The 21628-nt window shown below is 31.2% G+C and overlaps 4 protein-coding genes and 1 long non-coding RNA gene across 7 annotated transcripts; all 5 read right to left on the bottom strand.

Moving 5' to 3' along the window:
- Positions 1-427: 427 nt before the first annotated feature.
- Positions 428-5845, bottom strand: UPP (uracil phosphoribosyltransferase). 3 transcript variants are annotated; one of them, XM_012232605.4, is made up of 12 exons: positions 5710-5845; positions 5129-5221; positions 4965-5043; positions 4694-4752; positions 3796-3873; positions 3575-3656; positions 3148-3196; positions 2916-2977; positions 2120-2187; positions 973-1028; positions 843-890; positions 428-690 (listed from the first exon to the last, which is right to left on the bottom strand). In XM_012232605.4, the coding sequence occupies exons 1-12, from the start codon at positions 5830-5832 to the stop codon at positions 639-641; spliced, it is 849 nt and encodes a 282-aa protein (XP_012087995.2). In that variant the 5' UTR covers positions 5833-5845; the 3' UTR covers positions 428-638. The 3 variants fall into 3 exon arrangements, with proteins under 3 accessions (XP_012087995.2, XP_012087993.1, XP_012087994.1); XM_012232603.4 differs by lacking the exon at positions 5710-5845 and adding an exon at positions 5326-5572; XM_012232604.4 differs by lacking the exon at positions 5710-5845 and adding an exon at positions 5331-5512.
- A 2970-nt stretch (positions 5846-8815) lies between these two features.
- Positions 8816-11628, bottom strand: LOC105646695 (NADPH-dependent aldo-keto reductase, chloroplastic). Its single transcript, XM_012232606.4, has 8 exons — positions 11452-11628; positions 11216-11353; positions 11067-11117; positions 10901-10977; positions 10656-10743; positions 9830-10105; positions 9183-9428; positions 8816-9087 (listed from the first exon to the last, which is right to left on the bottom strand). The coding sequence occupies exons 2-8, from the start codon at positions 11345-11347 to the stop codon at positions 9001-9003; spliced, it is 957 nt and encodes a 318-aa protein (XP_012087996.1). The 5' UTR covers positions 11348-11353; positions 11452-11628; the 3' UTR covers positions 8816-9000.
- Positions 11629-12417: 789 nt separating this feature from the next.
- Positions 12418-14659, bottom strand: LOC105646696 (uncharacterized protein At2g39795, mitochondrial). Its single transcript, XM_012232609.4, has 3 exons — positions 14286-14659; positions 12962-13302; positions 12418-12873 (listed from the first exon to the last, which is right to left on the bottom strand). The coding sequence occupies exons 1-3, from the start codon at positions 14547-14549 to the stop codon at positions 12714-12716; spliced, it is 765 nt and encodes a 254-aa protein (XP_012087999.1). The 5' UTR covers positions 14550-14659; the 3' UTR covers positions 12418-12713.
- Positions 14660-15972: 1313 nt separating this feature from the next.
- LOC119370955 (uncharacterized) lies at positions 15973-17494 on the bottom strand. Its single transcript, XR_005178511.2, has 3 exons — positions 16884-17494; positions 16213-16772; positions 15973-16123 (listed from the first exon to the last, which is right to left on the bottom strand). It is a non-coding gene; the product is annotated as an uncharacterized LOC119370955 (long non-coding RNA).
- Positions 17495-18592: 1098 nt separating this feature from the next.
- Positions 18593-21328, bottom strand: LOC105646697 (uncharacterized protein At2g39795, mitochondrial). Its single transcript, XM_012232610.4, has 3 exons — positions 20588-21328; positions 19115-19398; positions 18593-18997 (listed from the first exon to the last, which is right to left on the bottom strand). The coding sequence occupies exons 1-3, from the start codon at positions 20816-20818 to the stop codon at positions 18838-18840; spliced, it is 675 nt and encodes a 224-aa protein (XP_012088000.1). The 5' UTR covers positions 20819-21328; the 3' UTR covers positions 18593-18837.
- Between the last annotated feature and the right edge of the window lie 300 nt (positions 21329-21628).

The following is a 21628-nucleotide window of genomic DNA, read 5'->3' as shown; positions in this document are numbered from 1 at the left end:
TTTTTTTTTGTCCGTTCAAATATTTCATCACACTCCTCCTTACATGTGTATCAGCCTGCTCCACTCTATTGCCATTCTTTATAGATCGGTTACAGAAATCTTTGGGCGCCGTTTTATTCACAATTAAAAAAATAATTTATTTTAAAATATTTTTTACATTTATAATTTCAAAGAACAATAAATACTTTATTTCATATTTATCCTTTATATATAACCAATAATTATTACTTTAATTTAATGATTTTTTCAGAATAAATTAAAAGTAAGATAATTAATTTACTCAATAAATTGCTGTAACTTAGACAAATTTAATAATTTTTTTAAAGGGCGTAAAATCCCAAATGTAACAAGTATTTTGAAATAGAAATAGTATTTAGTTTATCAAGTTGCAGCCAATTACATGCTTCAAATGGTTCAAGGTTGAGAATTATAAAGCAAAGGAATAGTTATTTTCGAGAGAATAATCGTGTAAATTGTCCATTTCAGGTCGTTTTCTATGAACAAAACAATCTAAATACTGTAAAGAAATCCGCGGACCCTACAAATTGATGACAAACTCAATATATCAAAATTGAGAAAAACGACTTGACGGATCTTATGTTAGAGGCATACATCAATAACCGATTCCCCATATTAGGTTAGGTGCCAAAGCTACGATCTCCTGCATCTCCAAGTCCAGGAACTATAAACCTGAAAATAATAGAATATACAAATATAAATCGGGCATGCTACCTTGTTTTTCCTTATATATATATATATATATATATATATATATATATATATATATATCTCCAAACATTGATACGAGCCAAATATTGTCAATAGCAATGACAGGTACTCACCCTTTGTCATTGACGGTAGGATCAATGATTCCAGTGTAAACATGAAGCCTGGAAAATAACAAAACAATGTAAATCTTTCTGGAACGCTAAAATTCCTTATTTAATTGCAAAAAGTTGTTTATGACATTACCCAGGAAACTTCTCGCTGAGCTTTTGAAGGGCTGGAGGAGCAGCCACAGCAGATATCTGATACAGAGTAACTTCATTTAGCACAAGACTAATTGAAGCTTAGATAAAGAGAGTAAATTAATTGCATTGCAAAAGACAGTTATCAGAAAGATGCAAAGAGCATGCATTTGATCTTGTTCAAGCTACTTGGACTACTGACTTGCACTTGATCAATTAGCCTAGCAGATTCTCTTCTTGCAAATAAAAGGAAACCCTGATATATAACAACTAATGAATACATAGACACCATCAGAATTTTATCCTTTTAAACACAGGGCCTAATTGAAATCACTATACCACATCTGCAACAAAAAATTATCCCAGATATAAGTATCCCCTACAGGCAAGAATATGTGTATGCTTTTGCGTCTGAAGTACATAATTAAGCCACAAAAGCAAAATCTCAACTCGTAAGTTTGATCAAGACAATCATTGTTTATATATCTTCACCCACGATCAACAAATACCAGATCTTTTCCATATACAATAATTTTTGTTTTGTTGCACCTCTCAAGTTGCATTGGAAATGCTTCAATGGCCCTTAGTCTCATTTTTTCTTCATGTCATAAGTGAAAAAGGAGAAATCAAATCAGCAGATAAAAAGTGTCCATATGGATCAATCCATCAAACAACTAGCTACTTGAGAAGTGATTGTCAATTCAGCAAATTCTTCTCACACATTCCCAAGCCAATTTTCCTAAACCTTCAAAATATCATAACAACCATGCAAAGAAATCATGGAGAGCCCTGACCCTCAATCTTTCTTGCTGAAAGCCATGCAAGAAAGATAATCATAAAAAAGAAAAAAAGTACATGCTAAAACTTATAATTATTTCCTTTCTTCAAGAAAAAAAAATATTGATAACACTATATATGTGCTAGAGATCAATAAGATGTAATAGCTAAGTACACCACACACCACAGAAGCCTTCGACACACAATTGCTTGTGCAGATTCTAACTGCACATCAGTTTTATGAAGCAAGAAGGATTTTTGATAAACCATTTACCACTTTGATTTGTTTGTTCTCAACCCCACAATTGTTTGAGAAAATTCTAACCAGATATCAGTTTTATAAATGCAAGAGAGATTTTTCATAAACCATTTACCACTTTGATTTGCCTGTTCTCAACCCCACGTTCCTTAACTAGGTTAAGGGCTGCCACTATTGTGCCACCTGAAATGAAACAAAAAAACCTCAAATAAAAGGCTACAGAAACATGCTGAAGAAAAAAGGATGCTTCAATTATTCAACAAATTTTCCTAATTTAGAAAATGTTTAAGCACTCTGCAAAGACAAAACTGAAGTTATGAGAAAAGAAAAGCTCAATTATTTTCTAAAGCAAACCATCACTTCAAAATGTCATCCAATTCTACTAGATGGGGATGAAAATTAACACGGAGACCATGAGTGAGAATTGCTATGTCAATAATTGGATTACATTCAAATATATTTATCTTAATTCAAAAATTTTAGTAATTACTTTCCTGAAAATGGGATTATCGCATTTCATATTAAGGTTAGGCAGATTTTTCTCATGTTGTATTAAGGTTTATCAGAGCAAATTACTTGTGGTGCCTCAAACTACCAAGCCAAAGTATTTTTAATGTTGAGCAACAGAACTTGGCAATGACTAATGGATAGGATTAACAGTTAATTGTGGAAAAAATAACTTCTAAAAAAAGTTGAATGTTCATGTAATATAATAAGTATATGATAGGATAACTATCAGATCATGACAACATAAGTTCCTCCATTGTTAAGAACCAGTTTTTGGATTAGAATAGATTGTGATTTTTTGTTATTGCAAAATAATCAAAAAGTGATGCAAAAAGGATTATCAAGTTGCCACCATAATATGATAGACATGGCTAGGTGTTCGGGCATTAAGTGCACATTATTACCTGTTGCGAGCATAGGATCTACCACAAATACTCGAGAGTCTGGTGGAAATTTTTCAGGTAACCTAAGGAATTGCAAAATGCAAAAAGTGAGTCACCCTAAAAAAAAAAAATTTAAAAAAAAAAAAAAAAAGTAAAGTTCCAAATCATGATTGTTTAGAAACAACATTCAATAATGACCACTTCCTCAAAAAACGATGTAAATTTCCCTTATTTATCTGAATAAAATACTCGCCTGTTCAAATATATTGTTGGTTGAAGTGTCTCCTCATCTCTGCTTAACCCTTAATTTAAGAATAAAAAATAAAAAAACAGAGAGAGAGAAGGGAGAAGGTCAAAATTCAAAAAAACGAAAAAAAAAAGCCAAACATAGAAGTTCCGTTACATTAAAACAAGCGAACCTATTTATAGAAAGTTATTGATTGCATCACCCTTTTTTTCCAGTCTAATAGATGGGCAATACGATGGGTGAACCTACCTCTCCATTACTCCCGTTGAGGAATGGATTTGATTCCAAGCCTACAGCTTTAGTATTATAGTCTTCAGAATATGGATTCAGTTTTTCAACATAAAGGATTACTTCTGAAGCAGAATTGTTAAATAAAAATACTTGCATTCCCAATCTGTCTTCTCTACTTAAGCAATAACAACTTTTTTCTTACCTATATGGTAGGTTTTTGTTGCAGGCAAGATTGATGATGCATGTTCTGCAAGAGCAAGACCAGCTCTCAAGATGGGAACAACCTACAAATTACAGTTGATAAATTAACACCACATTCCATGTAAAAGTAATGACTTTAAAATCAAATAAATAGGCACCCATATACGAAAAGCCAAAACAGCAAGGACTAAATATGTTGGAGTTTTGTAACCAGTAACTAACCGCAACAGGCTCCCTTGGATCAATAAATTCAACTGAGGCAACACCCATTGGTGACTGAATCTCCCCAGTGACTGTAGGCTGGGAAAAGGATATAGAAAAAGTAAATAGAGGATATAAAAAACAACAAGAGAATAAACAAATTTCTGTAAATTAAAGATGGGATTTCCAGATATATCTAGTTATAAAGAAGAAGTGATAGTTAGTGTAGCAGCATCAATTTTATAGGACGCACGAACCTACAAGGATAGACTTAATCTGATTGTTTTCCAAAGTGCTGTTGGGAACCTTGTACATCTTCTATGCTTTGCTTCCTCAGTTCTAAATTCTAACAACATAATCTATTGATAGTTGAGAATTATAAAGCAAACAATATTTGATGGAGGTTAACTTCAACGCTCAATCAGTTGGTTAAGTACCCAATTTCTATTCTCACAAATTTTGTATACTTGCTTGTATGCGCACAGACACACACACACACACACACACACACACACACACAAGAGAGAGAGAGAGAGAGAGAGAGAGAGGGGAATGTTAAAAGATCAAAAATAAAAATTGTTCCGCTCTTCAAGTAGAAAGAATATTTATAAAAAAAATGTTGTGAAATCACATCTTTGGATACCAATCCAAAAAATTAAAGTTAAGAAATATGGCTTTTCTTGTCTTGGCTTTTGTCCCTTGCATATAACAGCCTTTACTTAGATTTGTCTACATTCAACAGCTGAATCAATTGCTTGTCACATTCATATCAATACCTTAACACAAGGGATGAACACTTACCAAATGTAACTAAAGAGAAAACAAATGAGAAGAAACAAAAATGAAGGAGAAATAGGTTGAAAGGAAGTTGACATAAAATGAGAATTAACAAATAACACCACATAAAGGAAAAACTTACCAACCAATCCCTTGAAGCTTCATATATAAGTAGCCTCCCTAACTCAGCCAGAGCATTTTCTGCAAAAATAGCAGTAAAAAGATTAAAGATCTCAAAAACAATACTAAAAAGGTAAAGAAATAAAACCATAAATTATTATTATTTTTTTTAAAATCTAGAACAGGACAGCTAATGGTTTAAAAAGAACCTCCATTTTCTGCAACAAGTTGATCTAGCATACTAAAGCTTCCAACACTTACTGATCTAAGCTCAAATACAAATTGCACTTAACTGAAAATAGGACAAGGAGTTTGCTCATTTCTCAGAACTGAAATCCAGTGCCTGATCAAAGGATGTGGAGGCACAAATACCTGAGAAAATAAAATCAAACATATGAATTAGCACTTAAGCAGACATGGAAATTAACGGACAAACAATAGCAAAAATTGAACTAACCAGCATTCTATCCCCAGATATTGGCTTCTCCTCCGTAGCCATATGAGACTTCACAGTTAATAACCTGCACCGCGAGGGACCGGAACAGGATATCTAACGAATTGTCACAAAAAAAAAAAATTAATAAAGTGGAATTTCCAGCAAAAGCAGCAGAGGACAGAGAGAGAGATAGAGTGTATGTGTATGATTAGCTGAACCTTACGAGGACTGAGGACGGCATAAGAAGAACTACAAGTAAAGTAACTAAGTGTAAGAGGAGATTTAGGGTTTTGTAGGTGACAGTTGTACGCTAAACGTGGCTTAGAAGGCGGGCAACGGAAAATGGAATTAATGTGGGACGCCATACATCCGGGAATTTCGATCTGGGATTGAACTCTGAGTTCAGAGAGTTTCGATACCGGATAAAACTGCGTTTTGTTTGTTTCGAGTCAATCGGACATCTGTCCGTTTTCCAGTTTGATGGTAAGATTTGGGTTTATAAGCCCATGGGCTTTAACTAATAATCATTATAGCCCAATGTATACCGTTTTGTAGTCGTAAGAGAAAGTAGGGAAAGAGAAGGCTAGAACGAGGAGATTTACCTGGCCGGAATGCGGCCGGCTGACCGGAGGATCGAGCGATAATGGAGCAACTATAGGACTTCTGCCGCTTTGTGATACGCAGAGGCAGTCATTATATAAGAAGAGTGAACCTTGTTGGGGCATGTTTGTCCCTTCATGTAAATAAAGAAAGTAGCAAATGCTGGAATAAATGTTTTTAAAATAACATCTGTTGGTTTACCGGTTGATCATTTTGATTGGTTCAATTGGTTTGATTTGGTTAAAAATTGGTTGAAAAAAATACAGAACAGTTTACAATTTTAATGGTTTTAAGATAAGTATAAAAATTTTAAGAAAACAAACTATATTAAATTATTTTTATTAGATTACTAATATATTTTAAAATATATAATCTGACTAAAAAAAATTATAATCTAAAACTTTAATTACATATTTGATAATAATACTATTAAAAATTAGGTAATAGATAGGAGATGTATCATTTATGTATATTTATTAGAGATCATTAACAGTTATTGGAGTCAATCATGATTAATTACTATTTATTGCATGACCTGAAAGAGAAGAATGATGCATTATATTTCTATACCTGTATGTAATATGAATTCAGTAACCGGAGGGAAGAGGAAGGAGGATTCGGTGGCTTTATTATACATACACTTATCGTTAAGTTATGCCGTGATTTATTGATTTGGTCAAATTTTCGAAACACTAATTCAAATTGAATGCTTCTTTAGTCAAAGCAAAATTTAATTTGGTTTGGTCCAATTAATGGCAATTGATAGAATAAAATAAATTTCTCTTAAAAAAAAAAAGAAAAAAGAAAAAAATAAATTCCATTCTCTCCACCTCTGCGGTGCGGACCGCCGTTCATCTCCCTTTTCTTCCCATTTTTTATCTCTTAAGAAAAAAACAAATATTCACATACATGAATTTCTGGGGAGCTGGTAGAGGATGGAGAGAGAATGAGAGAATTTATTTATTTTTTAATTTTTAAATTTTATTGTCATTATTAACTGGGATTCATGTCAACTTTACTGAATAGCTAATTTTCATTATTAATTTTATTTGTTTGGTTTAGTTAAAATTAAATTATTAATATCGTTATTAAGTAACATTTAGGTCAACTTTACGAAAATAACTAATTTTTATTAGTTTTTATTATTAATTTTATTTATTTGGCTTAGAATTAAAATTTGATTAAAACACGAGGCTTCATTTGATTTAATGAATATAATTAAAGAGTATCTCCTATGCAAATATAGATCGCTTTAATTTACTTGTCATGTCTGAAAAATTGAAAGTTAAAAACAAAAATCTGTTTAACCTGTGAATCAGATGTGTCAAAAAGAAAAAGAGACATTATCTATCACGCCTTCTATTTTCAAAGAATATGTTAGACAATGTGACTCAACTTTTTATTCTTTTTTTCTTATTTTTTTAATTGTTCTTTATATCTTCTCTTTTATTCGTCTTGAGCTTAAATTGATTTTTTCTTCTATTTAGTAAGACACATTAGTCATAATCCATAGTTGTATTGGATATGCTTTAAGGCTCAAATTGGGTCTTCCTCTTTCAATTAAAAAAAAAGGAAAAATAATCAGAAAGAAGTATATCAAATAAATGGATTTTTCTTATATTATTATTATTATTATTATTTGAAAAGGAATAAAAAAAATTATATATTGCTTACGTCAAATTGGAGATCCAAAATAAAAGGAGGGTATAAATCTCATTTTCTCTTATCACACATAAAAATAATTTTAATTAATGTCAGCCGAGGAACTAGTGGAGGCCCCTTCAATTTTATTTTTTTTTTTAAATTTATCGTATAAAATATAGAAAATTTTATTTTTTACCTGTAAAATAGTAATTTTTTTTATATCACCCCTCTAAATTTTGAAAAAATTCTTTCGCCCTCTTTACTTATTTTTTTTTGGTTCGGCCACTGATCAAAGTGCTTCATTAATAATCTTACTCAATGGAACAACTATTATGCGGGGAATGACATAGGTGTGAAGAAAATGGCAAGCTCACTTGTTGCCAACTACACAACCACAGTCACATGAATATAGATTTTTATAATTGCTTTAAACATTAAGCTTTATCTAGTTGAAAAAAATATTGCAAGTTGTTATAATAATGATGCCACCACTGATTTTATAAATATGAAATATCTAAAATCAATGATGATGTATGGTAATGTCGATTTAACATTATATGTTAAATTATATCTACTATATAAATATATAAAAATAGAAACACATGAAATGATATGGTATAATTAGAAAACTAACTCAAATCTCCATTTTCAAATTTCTTCTTCTTTGCATTCCCGTATATATTGAGTCTCGGTCTATTTTGCAAAATTAATTGTTTTGGTACTTGTTAACTATTTTAGTAGTATTTAACTAATAGCTTTTCATGAAATATAAAAACCTAAATGTTATTTGAGTTAATTTTTTAACCTTTAAAAAATAGCGTTTAATGTTTTGACTGGCTACTTAAAAAAGCTATTACCAAACACTGTTATTGACTGCTTAAAAAAGCCGTTGCCGAACAAAATCATCGTATGATAGTGATTTTTATCCTATATAACTATCAAGACTATAATAGTATGTAATGAGTTCATCCTCATCCCCCTAATTTTTTATTTTGCTTGTTATTTTTTATTTGATCAATGAGACATTCAATTGACAATCGAATCCATTGAGCATGTCATCAATCAAAAAAGGATCTCCTATTTAGGTTTCTACCGTAACATCTCTTTCAATTCCAAATTTCTTCATTTCCTCCACAACCTCATCATTCTCCTGCACATTATCGGCATAGCCATTATTTAAGTTTCTACCCTCCACAAAGGATCCACCATTCTTTTCATTTGCATTTTCAATTTCAATTTCTATCACCATTAAATTTATCTTTACAAGGACAATCTTCACTAGCCCAATGGCTTGCATATTTACATAGTTCAACCTTAAGTAAACTGTAAAATGAACAGATTATTAAAATACAACAGTGGAAGGTGAGACACATTAGTTTTCAAAAATTCATTCTAAAATCAATTTCCAATGGCTCATACTAACATTTTCAATATATTAATTTTTCAATTGCAACTCACAGAATATATAAAAATTAAAATTTTGATTAATTGAATAAGCTCGTGAAAAAGTTTGAGCTAGCTCAAAAATTTAAAAATCAATATTGAGCTATTCAAGATTGAATGACACATAAACAAACCAAGCTTAGTCAATGTAAAATTTGGCTCGGCTACAACTGTATATAGAGAGAGACTACTGTAATTTTATCTTCTCATATTTCTCCATCCCACAATTCTTCAAGGCTTTTATAAGGGCTGAGAGTTTCATGTATTGCAAAATCCCCTCGAAGGAGCCTTTGCTGTATATACAACAAAAAACGAAATATATTAGCAATCACTACAGATATGCAAGTAAAGGTATGTAAATGTTGGAGCCTATAGGCTAATTTTATACCTGGTGGATTTCTAATAATTTAGAGAAGAATTCTGAAGGAATACACCAATCAAACAAGCTTAAATTTTCCTTGATCCTTGATTCGTTAACACTCTTTGGAAGGACACTGTGACCACTTTGAATACCCCAGCGAAGGGCAACTTGTGCTGGTGATTTGTTAAGCTTTTGAGCAATTTCAATTAGTATTGGTTCCTTTAAGATTTCTCCCTTAACCCAAGACCCTGGAGATCCTAGAGGAGAATATGCCTGTAAGGAAATTTAAGTTTCACATTATTTCAACAATCAAAATAAGACTTTCTCATCATTCATAATTATACAGTGGAACGGTGATATCACGTCACAGCTATGAGTTGAAATTAAAATTCAATAAAAATAACATCTGTCAAAGATGACATATGTGGATTCACATCACAGCTATGAATTGAAATAACAATTCAATAAGAATAACATCTGTTAAAGATAACATACGGGAATTTTATAAAATAGAATGGATAGACGGAGTCATCAAATCTTCTTTCACGGTAGTGACATGGTATTCAGTATTCACCGTTCCATTATATAATTACTTCACAAAACAGAGAACCTCATGCATTTTATTTAAATAAATAAAAGTGAAAAATAAGTGGTAAGTTAGTTGTATATAATACCGAGAGATGAACTCCTGTAGATTTGCACAAATTATGCAGTGCAGACTGCTGCCAAACAGGGTGGCATTCCACTTGATTAACTGCTGGAGCCACTTTTGCATATTTGAGGAGGTCTTGCAGTTTCTTAGTTGAGAAGTTGCTAACCCCAATCGCTCGTGCCTGACCTGATGCATACAAGCCTTCCATTGCAGTCCATGTCTCTGGAAGGCACAAGGGAGCCATGATTTTTGGATCCCAGCCTTCACTCCCTGCCTTTGTACGAAATGGCCAATGTATCTGCAACACAAGACAAACTTAGTTATTTTGATTTCTCTCAATTTATCGTGTTAGTGCTTAATTTCCAAAACTTCTACACTCCTATGACAAAAATAATGCAGTTCTAAAACCAATTTCCTATAGTGATGTGAATTTGAAACAATTTACAAATTTGAAGGCTGTGGGGGAAAGCAAACTGTTGCACTGAATCCGCCATTGCAATGGAAAAGAAGAGCCAACTTTTCAGTAAAAAGAGAAAAAAAAAAAAGTATTTTAAACTCTGCATCATAACTGCTAATAAAAATGACAATCTCTGTGCATGTAGATAAGCACAAACTGCAAAAACCATAAAAACTTGTTTTGTTTTTTTCAACCTGTTTTTTCTAGATATGACTTTTTACAATAGAAAACATAAATAAAAAACAGAAAACAGAAATAACATAAAACATGCATTTCAAAATAAGAAATTCAATATCAGAGGAAATCTAATCAGAAAGAGTTTGCTCTTTCTAAGTAGACATAAAACCTTCAGGTTTTTACTATAAATTTCTGTAAAAGAAGAGAGACGTACTAAATAAAGATCAATATAGTCAAGTTGTAAGTCTTCTAAACTCTTGCTCAATGCCTTTGAGACATCTTCAGGAGCATGGTCACAGCACCTACAATTATTATATTTTTAAAGCCATAACTGAGAATTATTAACCAAGAAAACTTTTTTCAACCCAAAAGATACAATCTGAAGTTCATAAGGTTCATAATGATAATTGCAGTAATCACCAGATGGTTCAAAAGAAGTATGAAATGATAAATAAGTACCACAGCTTTGATGTGATGAAAAGCTCATTTCGCTTCACTACTCCAGAGGAAAACAATTCCTTCAATGCTTCTCCTATCTGCATTTCATTAATATACATAACCTAATACACAAAATTTCTAACAAAACCCTAGTAGTGAAAATGTTAATAAAATCCCAAAATATTACCTCTTTTTCATTATTATAAACTTTGGCACAATCAATGTGTCGGTAACCAGCCTGCAAATAATCAAATTTGATTAAAAAGAGAAAAAAAAATGTTGGACCATAATAAGATTGAGAACATTTGGGAAAGATGATGGTTATATGAAATTAACCTTGACAGCAGCTTTCACAGCGTCACCAACGATACCCGGTTCAGCTTTCCATGTTCCCAATCCAACAGATGGAATTTTAGCACCCGTATTCAGGTCAAAGTACAATGGTCCATGTTTATTCTCCTTGTCCATCTTCTTCTACACGGAAAATTCACTCTACTCAATCGGGAATCTATTGCTAATTAATCAGAATAAGAAACTCAGGCCAAACAAAAAAAGGTAAGTAGATGCATTACCTTTTCGGAATAGTTAGTGAAGAGAGAGATGCGGTTGTTTGTGGCAATGGAGACGATTTTTCAGGTCATAGTATCAGTGAATCGTAGAGTTTCACGGCAAGAAAAATGGATCCTTGCCTTTCCATTGTTTTCCAAGCAATTTTTTTAAAGATCTGAATGTTGTTAGGAGGTTAATTAACATTTTACTAGTGTTAGAAAAATATGATTATATAAAGTTACTTTTATTTTTGTTGATATTGATAAATTACTTTGTTCTAAAATTATCTTATCGTAATCAACTCAATTGCTCAATTGGTAAGACTCGAGTTTGCTCTTGCGATCAAACCATAAATCATCAACGAATTCCCTAATCCCAAATGACATGGACAAAAAAAAAAAAAAACCAAAAAGACTACTACTCGAAGTCGAATGTTTTAGTCCAAGAAACTTGGGCCTCTGTGCCAAATTTCTGCATTTAGTATTACCATCACAGGTTGACTAGTGCCAAAGAGATAAAAAGGCTAGTGTAAAATGAGATTAATTGATTAATTAATAAAGAAGAAAAAACAGTAATCTCTTGCATGTGTATTGATAATCTCACGTGTTTAATACTTTATTTAGGATTATTAAATGATCAAAGACGTAATTTTGAAATTCAAATTTTAATTCCCTTTTTCACCAAAATATCAATTTTAATCGAGGACAAAAATGACATTTCACATAATAAATTTGAACAAAATAGCCTTCTGAAGTGTCATGATTCAAAATCACCATGAGCCAAAAATCATTTCTGAAAAAAAAATTTACAAAATCCACAACATAATTTCTTATCATAATGATATTTCCTTCGTAATTTGCGGTAAAACGACAGACTATAGACTTGGCAGTTTGGCACGAACGCTCTTCCTGCTTTTATAGAGAAGCTACCGTGACTTTTCTGTCAAAACTGCAAGCATGAAACTACTATACGAGTCACAAGCAATCCAATAAAACAAAACACTTGGCATAGATCAAGATGCAGGACCATGAAAGGATGGCATAAATCACCAACAGTAATTGAATGTGTCGTCTCTTAATTGAGAAGACATTTCCCTAATAGAATCATTTCAGTCATACACTAAAACCATTATTATCCTTCCGGGGGAATCTGGATATAAAACAAGAACGCTAACTAGGATGCCTCAAAAACAGTTCATGTGTTTAAATAAGTTTCTCCCCATCTAACGCACATCTAAAAATTTGAACAGCATAGCCTGTTGTGGCATTGCTCTAAAGGTTTGCTTTTACTTCTCCATGAAATTCTTGAGGTTCTTCAACCATAGTAGGTACTCTTTATCATCCTTATTTTTCATGTAATCGAACAAAAAGTTTGTAGTGCTAGGTTTGATCCCTCTAATCTCGAGATATTTATGGAAAGCCTTCTGCAAATTTTCATCCAAATCGCTGGGAAAGAAAAGCCAAAATCAGTAAAATATATCATTAGGGGATCAAAACACACTCTTATCAGTCATATTGGACACTAGAAACTTACTGAAAATCAGGCCCTTCATATGCAAGTTGATCTTCAGAAGATTCTCGATTCTTAACGGACAAGGTATCAATTGTGATCTCATCAGGAAATGCAGTGATGCCGAACTCCAGACAAGGACCGTGTCCTTTAGAAATACTTACAACCAATGGAATGCTTGATGGGAAATCTGCATCTGTATTATTGTCATCTTCATCACCATCTCCTTCGGCATCATCAGAAACAGTAGGTGCATCAACTTCAACTTTGATAATCTCATCTTGGTACTTTCTTTCCAGCAATATAGTTCTCTCTCCAGGATTATCAATAATTTCAAAAGGAAATCCATTTGGGATATCCTCTACCTGTTTAGGGTTCATTGAGAGCAAAAAAGATTAATAGACGTTTTAGTATCTGTGAAGCTCATCCCAAGGAGGCTCAATGACAATTTCTAAAAGCAACACTCAAAAGACAAATATTAATTTTTTCGGCAAAATTTCACAAGCAGTGGTTAGTTATTAGCTTAGTAAAGCTAAATGCTGGCATAAGCATGAGAAGAATTATCAGGGAAAAAAGGCACTTCCTCCTTTTTTTATAATTTTGGGAGTTCAGACATAAACAATGCATCTATATTCTAAATCGGCAACTCATAAATAATAAGAAACTATTATGGGTTCCAACAAACCAAAAAAGCATAATGACTTGGAACAGGTTCTAATAAAAAATATATATAAATGGTAGGAAGGAAAACAAAAATTCAGTGACATGATAAAAAATCGCTAGAAACCTGCAGAACAGACCAAGTGTCAACATGCTAATCCTTTTGTACAGTAAGATGACTGAAACAACAGAAATTGCAGCATACAGAGCTGCTATCTGCTATGTTTAATTCAGTTAAACAGAACGTTCTGTGAGCAAACTGAGATCAGCTGCACATCCGGAAGCAACCAAAGATTCTATCTTTGTTTTAGCGTGTTCATTTCAAACGTACAAAGTCAATTTTGTGGACTTCAACATAACTAAAACCAGATTCTATCCTTATAAATGAATTCCATTCTTGAAATTCATGTAGATAAATGATACCAAACATGAAATTAGCAAAAATTACACTAGAAAACAACAGAGGCAACAAACTATGAAAGTATTGAGTTGCAAACAAATATGGGAAAAGGACATTAATCCTTCGGTTCCATGATCCTCTGAAAATTTTAGATCAAAATTCTATATGAAAAAGATTTTACGGTATAGTCAAATAAATTATAATAGAAAAAGAAACAAAATCATAATAGGAAAATAATTTTTAAAAAAAGTTATGAATTCACCCTAAAAAGAAAAGGGCGGGACTCACTTCTGCTGGTTCCTCTGCGCAATCGATCTCGGATTCCAGGACTCGAATCAGATTCTCGTCGGCGGTCGGTCTCACTGCAGCAGATGTCAAGAATCGCGACAATGGAAGAAGGCTTCGCCGACCAACCTCACGGCCTACGCTGCCTTTTTCGAGGCAGAGAACTGCGGAGATTGCGCTGTGGAAAGTTCTCCGAGAACTAACGGAGCGCATTGCGAGAGGAAGTACGGATGAGGAAGCTCTGCGAAGCATGGAAGCAAAGGCCATGTCGGGATTTTTAAGAGAAGTGGCTACAGACCAAACAAGGGTTTTGCGCCGGTTAGGGTTTATGCAGAGGGTTTTAGGTCGTTTAATATAGTACAAATTTAATCGGGGTATTTTCTTTTTCTTTTTTAACTTTGAACTTTTAAAGGTTTTATTATTTATTTATTTAATTAACCATTTTTTTGTTTTAAGGCCTGGGTTTGGGCCCATTAACAGTAGGTTTTTCTTAATAACAGTGGGCCATTTACTTGTTATATTATAAACTTTCGCATTTCACTATCTAAAAAAAATTCAACAAAAATTTAATTCATAAAAAATTGAACAATTTCGTAGTGAATCAACAAAATTGATCAAATTCATCATTTTCAATAACAAAATTTCACCCACAGAATTTCAAATTCATTAAACCAAAATCGTCAGTACTAGTTTCAAAAAATCAAAATTGAAATTAAATACACGATTTCGATAGTGATTTAGAATCAAAAACTATTAATTACCATCTAATGCCAATTTTGATTGATTTCATTTTAATTCTGTTTTGATTTAAAACCGAACTTTGAGCATTCCTACCTAGAGAGAGCTGGTGAAGAAAGGTCTCAAAATGATGTTGGAGAAGAGAAAAGGAAGTTAGGATTCATTTTCAATAGAAAAATTTGGAACCAGAACTGAACTGCTTTTTAGACAATTTCAATTTCAAAGACGGTTTTAAAATTGCCAATTCCGATGAGGTTTCGATTTGAAACTGGATTTAGGAGTTAAAAAAGTTATAATATAATTTTTTTATTAAAAAGAATACCTTGTAAATTGCCCTTTTTTTTACCACTGCAAAGGAGAAGAATGGCTTTTTATTTTTATTTGAGAGTTTAAAAAAAATCTAAAATAAATATTGTATAATTTATATGTAAAAAATATATATTATAAAGTGTAAAAACTTAAATAAAAAATATTCAAATGATGAGCAATTTTTTTCTATTTTTTCACTATTTACAAGTTATATTTATATTAACAAATTTTAAGATGATAGTCGCGTGTAACGGTGAAAATTAAAATTAATTTTGACAATAAATCATTTGTGATCTTTGCTTTTTTTTTTTTTTTAACAATTTCAAATTGAAATCGTCAATATTAATTTACAAATGCAAATGATTGTAACTTAATCTTAAATATCCAATTTCGTTTATAATTTAGAACCTTAAACCTTTGACCGCGGTTCAATTTCGATTTGATTTTCAGCTTAAAATCAAACCATAGTCATATCAGCCCATGATTTCGGTGACAGACAAAACAACCAGGTTATTAGAATACAAAGAATTAAATACTAAGAATTAAACTAAAAAAATGGAAGAGCACAGTGCATATGCCTTTATGCTAATATATATATATATATATATATATATATATATATATATTTTTTTTTTTTTTTGAAAATACATTTATGCTAGTGTTAGAAGTACTGATAAGTAAAAGTTAAACACAAATATGTTGACATTTGTACAATTAGAAAATGCAGCTGAACTGGTACTTTAGGAGTCCTACTTACCATTAGCTGTTTGAATCTCCTCAACAAATTCCTCTTCCTGCAATTAATCACCACAAAAATAAAAATCAATAGCAATCTAAAAACAGAAATAACATCGAAAAGGAAAAGGCAATGGCGAAGCCTTACTGAATCATCAAGATCCTCCATATCTTCATCGTCTTCATCGGAGTACATGGAAAGTAATGCGATGCTTCGTATGGTTTCTTCCTCGACACCATATCTTCACCGTTGATCTTTGGGCAAACTTGTGGAAATTTTATTAAAAACTAGTCCGATCCCGCTTACATTTACCAGAGCACCACATAGCAGTAACTTCAAATTTTAAAGTCCGTCCCTATCCATGCTTTTTTGTAACAGTCACAACCACTGGAATTCCAGATTTGCGTCTGTGTCTAAATCAAATTTTTCATCCTCATAACTATTATTATATCATTCTTTCTCTTGCTTGTCACCATCATTATCATCAGAATCAGAATTTTTATAATTATCATCACAATCTCTGTCTTGCTATAATCTAATTCTTTAGAATTGTCATTTATATATGCTAATGCATCCTCAGTGTCACCCTTTTCAACTTCGACTTTGATGACTCCGTCTTCATCTTCTTTTGTAAGCGTAGTACAATATCTTCTGTCAAATCTTGGAGATGGATGCTGAAAGGAAAACCTTTTGGGACGGCTTTGTACCTGTTTCAAGACAGCAAGCGACATAAATATTTGCAAATATATACATCAATCCGATGTAGGAAATTCAAAGATTTACAACGATAACGAGATAGAAAATAAAAAGACACTAACCTTACAAATTTTTAATTTTTGATTTCAGAGTTGATGCTCTGTACAACTTTGTCATCGACAAGTCGTTTTTGAAAGCAACGGCTATTGACTTGGAAATAGTATTTGCGAGACGGGGAAGGTTAAGTGGGCAATTCACGAACCATAACTAAAGAAGAAAGAGAAGAAGATAGCACTAACAACAGATCTTGGAATGGAAGCAAAGAAAGGTCTACAGAGTCCAGTACCAAGCATTGAGGAAGAAACTTTGCAGAGGAAGGAACAGAGAACCATTCTTAGTTAATTGAAAAAATACAAGGGTTTTGAAGAATTTTTACACTATGTTTGGATGAAGGGATGAAGGGATGGAGGGATTAGTAAAGCATGATATGAGAAAGTACGGTGAAAAATTATTAATATTATTTTATTTAATTTGACGGTACATGAAGGTAATATTAACTAAAGATTATGAATATACTATTGTCAAGATATTTAAATATAGCTATGTAAAATTTAGAAAAATAATTTTTTTAACCATACTTCTACTCCAATTCAGCGTGTTGAAGATTGAAGTGTTTAAATGAATTTCCAACCTCTCAAATAACTTTCAAAAAACATCATCTACCTCAAATCCTTTTTCCAAACAACTAAATAATTTATCTTTACCCTACCTTACTCCTTAAACCCATCAAATAGGTGTTTCCCAATTCTATGTATAATAAAATTATTAAATTTAAAAAAGTAATATATATTCTAAGCTAAAATTTAAAGACTCTATAATCTATCTATATAATAACTCTACCAATTAATGTAAATAAAAACTCTATCAATCTATAACACAATATATAAATCTTTTCAAAAAAAAAAAAACTATATATAAATTTAAGGATTGAGGAATAATTGAATAGACAAAAATATTCTTTATAATTAATTAATTTGTTATTATGATAATAAAAAACAAATCTATAATATATATCTATATCACCTATCTATTAATAATATGAACGTAGGAGGAGAATAATTAGATGGACAAAATACCTTGGAATTTTTTTTCTTATAAAAAGAAATGACTAATATTTTAACTCATTGAGAATTCTAGTATTTTATTATGTTCAATTAATAAATATAAGTTTTAATTTCATTGGAAATTCTATTCTCTATCCTTCGTTATTGTATAATAAGGATTTATAAATTACTGTTGGAAGAAACAAGAAAAATAATACAAATATTGTATAGATATAAGTAAATCACCACCACTTACTGTTCACCATCACCGGCCATCGGCGGTTACCGGCCAGCAACACTAGTCACCGGCGATTTTCATAATTTATCATTTTTTTTGTATTGTTCTCATATTTAATAATAAAATTTTCTAAATACGAAATTTATATTATTAGTATTTTTATTTTTATGGTCTTATGAGTTAAAAACTTTAATATTTTTAATTAATTTTCAAATTGCAATCAAACAATGAAAAATAAGTCATTTAGAAAATATTTTCAAGAAAAATATTTTTCAAAGGTAAATTATTTTTCTCAAACAAACAGAGCATTAGCTATAGAAATTTTAAAATTAGTTTTTTCCAAAAAAAAAAAAAAAAAGATAAGAAAGGTAAAAAAAAAAATACCATTCTAAAAAGTTTAATGCTTAATTTACCTCTAAATCTGAAGGCAATATATAATTTATTCAAAAATCAACTTTTTTTTTTATACAACTATTACCCCAGAAAATAATTAAGTTATTTGGAAAATATATTTTTCTTGAAAACATTTTCAAAAGTAAGTTGTTTTCCTGAAATGAATAGACCTTAATCACATTATTCAATATTCAAAATATTAAACAACATTAAAATAAATACTGCTAATCTAAAATTTTAGTAATGCCTCCAATTAGGAAGTCAAGTGCACTCAAACTAACAACCTAAAATCTCCATAAAGAATCATCTTGATGAAGTTGCTAAAATTAGTTAGTGTTGGAATCATATCTCCATAAAATTCTTAAGTTCCTTTAGCCAAATTGTAGAGTAGTCCATTTTCTTGTCCTTCACAAGCTCGCTCAAAGCCTTAACCATGCTTGGTTGGATCCCTCTAATTTCAAGATATCTCTCGAGTGCTTTCTTCATCTTCGCATCCAAGTCCCTGGAGAGAAGGGAGACAAAAAACCAAGAAAATGAGAAGACAGAGAATACAAACTAATTACCCATTATATATACATATGAACAAATCAAACAGACGAGAATTTGAATCCTTGCTTACGAGAATTGGACTTCTTTATCTGTATTGTTCAGATTTTCTGAAACTTTGGTCCACGTGAAAAACCTGAGGATTTGAACTGAATCCAGAGAAGCACGAACATCAAAACCCAGTGATATATGGCTGTCTTTGTCAATTGTTACAGTCATTGAAATATTGTCCTGTCTGTTAGAAAGAGCTTGTCTGTCAACTTGGACATTGATTTTTTCATTTTCATATTCTCTTTCGAGTAATATGTCTTCTTCGCTATCTTTAACAGAAAAATGTAGCTTTGGGATTTCTTTATCCTGTTTTAGAGCAGAGAAAAAACAAATTTATAAACCTCAGTTGGAATCAATCCCTGCATAATGAACGATTTGGCCACATGATTACAATTTACATAGAAGATCACCCACCCAATATTGTATTTTTTAACTTCCAATTTCAATTCTTTTAACATTTTCTCTCATCAAATCTAATTTATAAGTTAATTCAGACTACCATGAAAGACTTTACTTTATCGGATTATTAGTAAGGCGGTAAATAAGCCAAGTTGCTTATAAATGTTCAGGACTCGAGTTCATTTGAACTTGTTCAATAAGCTTAACAAGTCGAATTTGAGCCTGTTTATCAAGCTCATTTAACAAAAAATTAGCTGAACTCAAATATTGAAACTCATTTACAGTCCAATTTAGCAGAAGTACTGTAATTTATTTGAAATTTAACTCAAAGTTACAGTGACAAACTGGTGTCTATATCCATTGGTAAAATATGATACTATCCTTAAGTTAATGTTTTTATTTATTACTAGTGAATTTCACCAAATTTTATAATATTTATTTGAAATTTATATTTTGATATTTCATACTAGGAATAATATTGATTTTATTTGTACAAATTCAATATGATCATATAACTCAATCCAACCAAACTTTGTTATTTGTATCTATACATGTAAAAATGGACTATCAATCACACCAAGTACTGAATTCATCCTAAAAAATAAAATAAAATAAAAAGAGCAATAGAATTTCTGAAAGTTCAATTTCTCAATTTCTTAAATCTAAAGATTCTAAAAAATGCAGACTAAAAGTCTAGTGGTAAGTGTATATATATATATAACCTGACAATTGATTCAAATTCGAATCCCTCACCTCCCAATATTCAAAAATAAAAAATAAAAAATACCAAAGCCCAAAACTATTATAAAAATTGATAAAAACTTAAAGACGGGAGCAGACGATCTTGCAAAGATCGGGGGGTTCTATCTCTAACCAATAACCTTAGATATTCTCACACTGGAAAGGGCTATGGAAATAGGGGCTCTTAATCACAGAATTACAGCCAATTATACAAAACCTCTAATTGCCTAGTATGAACTCAAATCACCAATTAATTAGCAAAAAAAAAAAAAATCTGTTTTAGACTTCTTAGATTTTCAAGACAATCAACAACAACAACAACAACAATAATAATAATAATAATAATAAAACTCACCGTGTCAATGGATTCTTGGATTTCAATTTTGGAGTCGATGATGTCAATAATCTCCTTTTCAGGCTTCTTTCCAAGTGAAGTTTTTGGTAAGGAATGACGGTAAAAAACCTCTGATAATGTGAAAGAAGAAGGTGGAATCGAAAGATTCCTATGAACTTCAACATTCTTAATTTTGGCAGTTTGGATTGCAAGATAAGAAAGATAAGTGGTTGCCCTGCGGACTATATACATGACAAGTTCTACTCTCTTTACGACTTTTTCTTTTTTTTCTTTTTACTCCGAAAGAACAAATAAAATAGATGGAAACAAAGGCATATATAGCCTTTGTGTAACTTGGCGGACACGTTTGCATTCACATGCACAATATGTGAAACCTTGTATAATAATAATTAAACGGAATAAAATAATTAAATGGTTGGATAATGCCAAAATAAATATGTGTCACTGAAAACTGTTTTTTATAATATTCGGTGAAAGCTGTTTTTTATAATATTCGGTAATATTCGGTAACATAATCTTTAAACTATAAAAGCTAACAGGTTTAAAGTTAAAGTTTTAGGAAGAGCTACTAAACAGTTTATTTTGCTCATGTCCAAATAATCTTGTAGAAATTCTTCATTTTTTGTGAAATTAGAACGAACAAAATAATTTAATATTTAATAACGTTGCAGGTTCTTTTTTATCATTTTACATTCTGGTGATTAAAATAAAAAAATAGATATTACAAACCTTGGAACCTTACTGTAATTCAGTCAAGCTTGATGCCCAGTATAAAGCTGAACAAATGAAAATTCAACGAGAAAAACATTACAACTCTCCTATTTGGTATAAATGAATTTCATAAAATTTATACAAATAAAATTTTAAACATTCTTGATTCTATGGAACTGATTATATTTCTACCAAACTTAATAGAATATGTAAATGAATTCTAAATTTAAAATGAGCACAAGCTACAAAACTAGTAAAGCTAATAAATTCGAAATGCTAACCAGTAGCTACGTATCTAGAATTAATTATATGTTTGATCCAGACATGCAA

Source organism: Jatropha curcas, chromosome 2 (assembly GCF_041381405.1).
Source record: "Jatropha curcas cultivar XTBG-Jc1 chromosome 2, XTBG_Jcur_1.0, whole genome shotgun sequence".
In the NCBI taxonomy this organism is placed as follows: Eukaryota; Viridiplantae; Streptophyta; class Magnoliopsida; order Malpighiales; family Euphorbiaceae; genus Jatropha; species Jatropha curcas.
The sequence above is the reverse complement of the archived record's forward strand: the minus strand, read 5'-3'. Positions and strand labels throughout refer to the sequence as shown.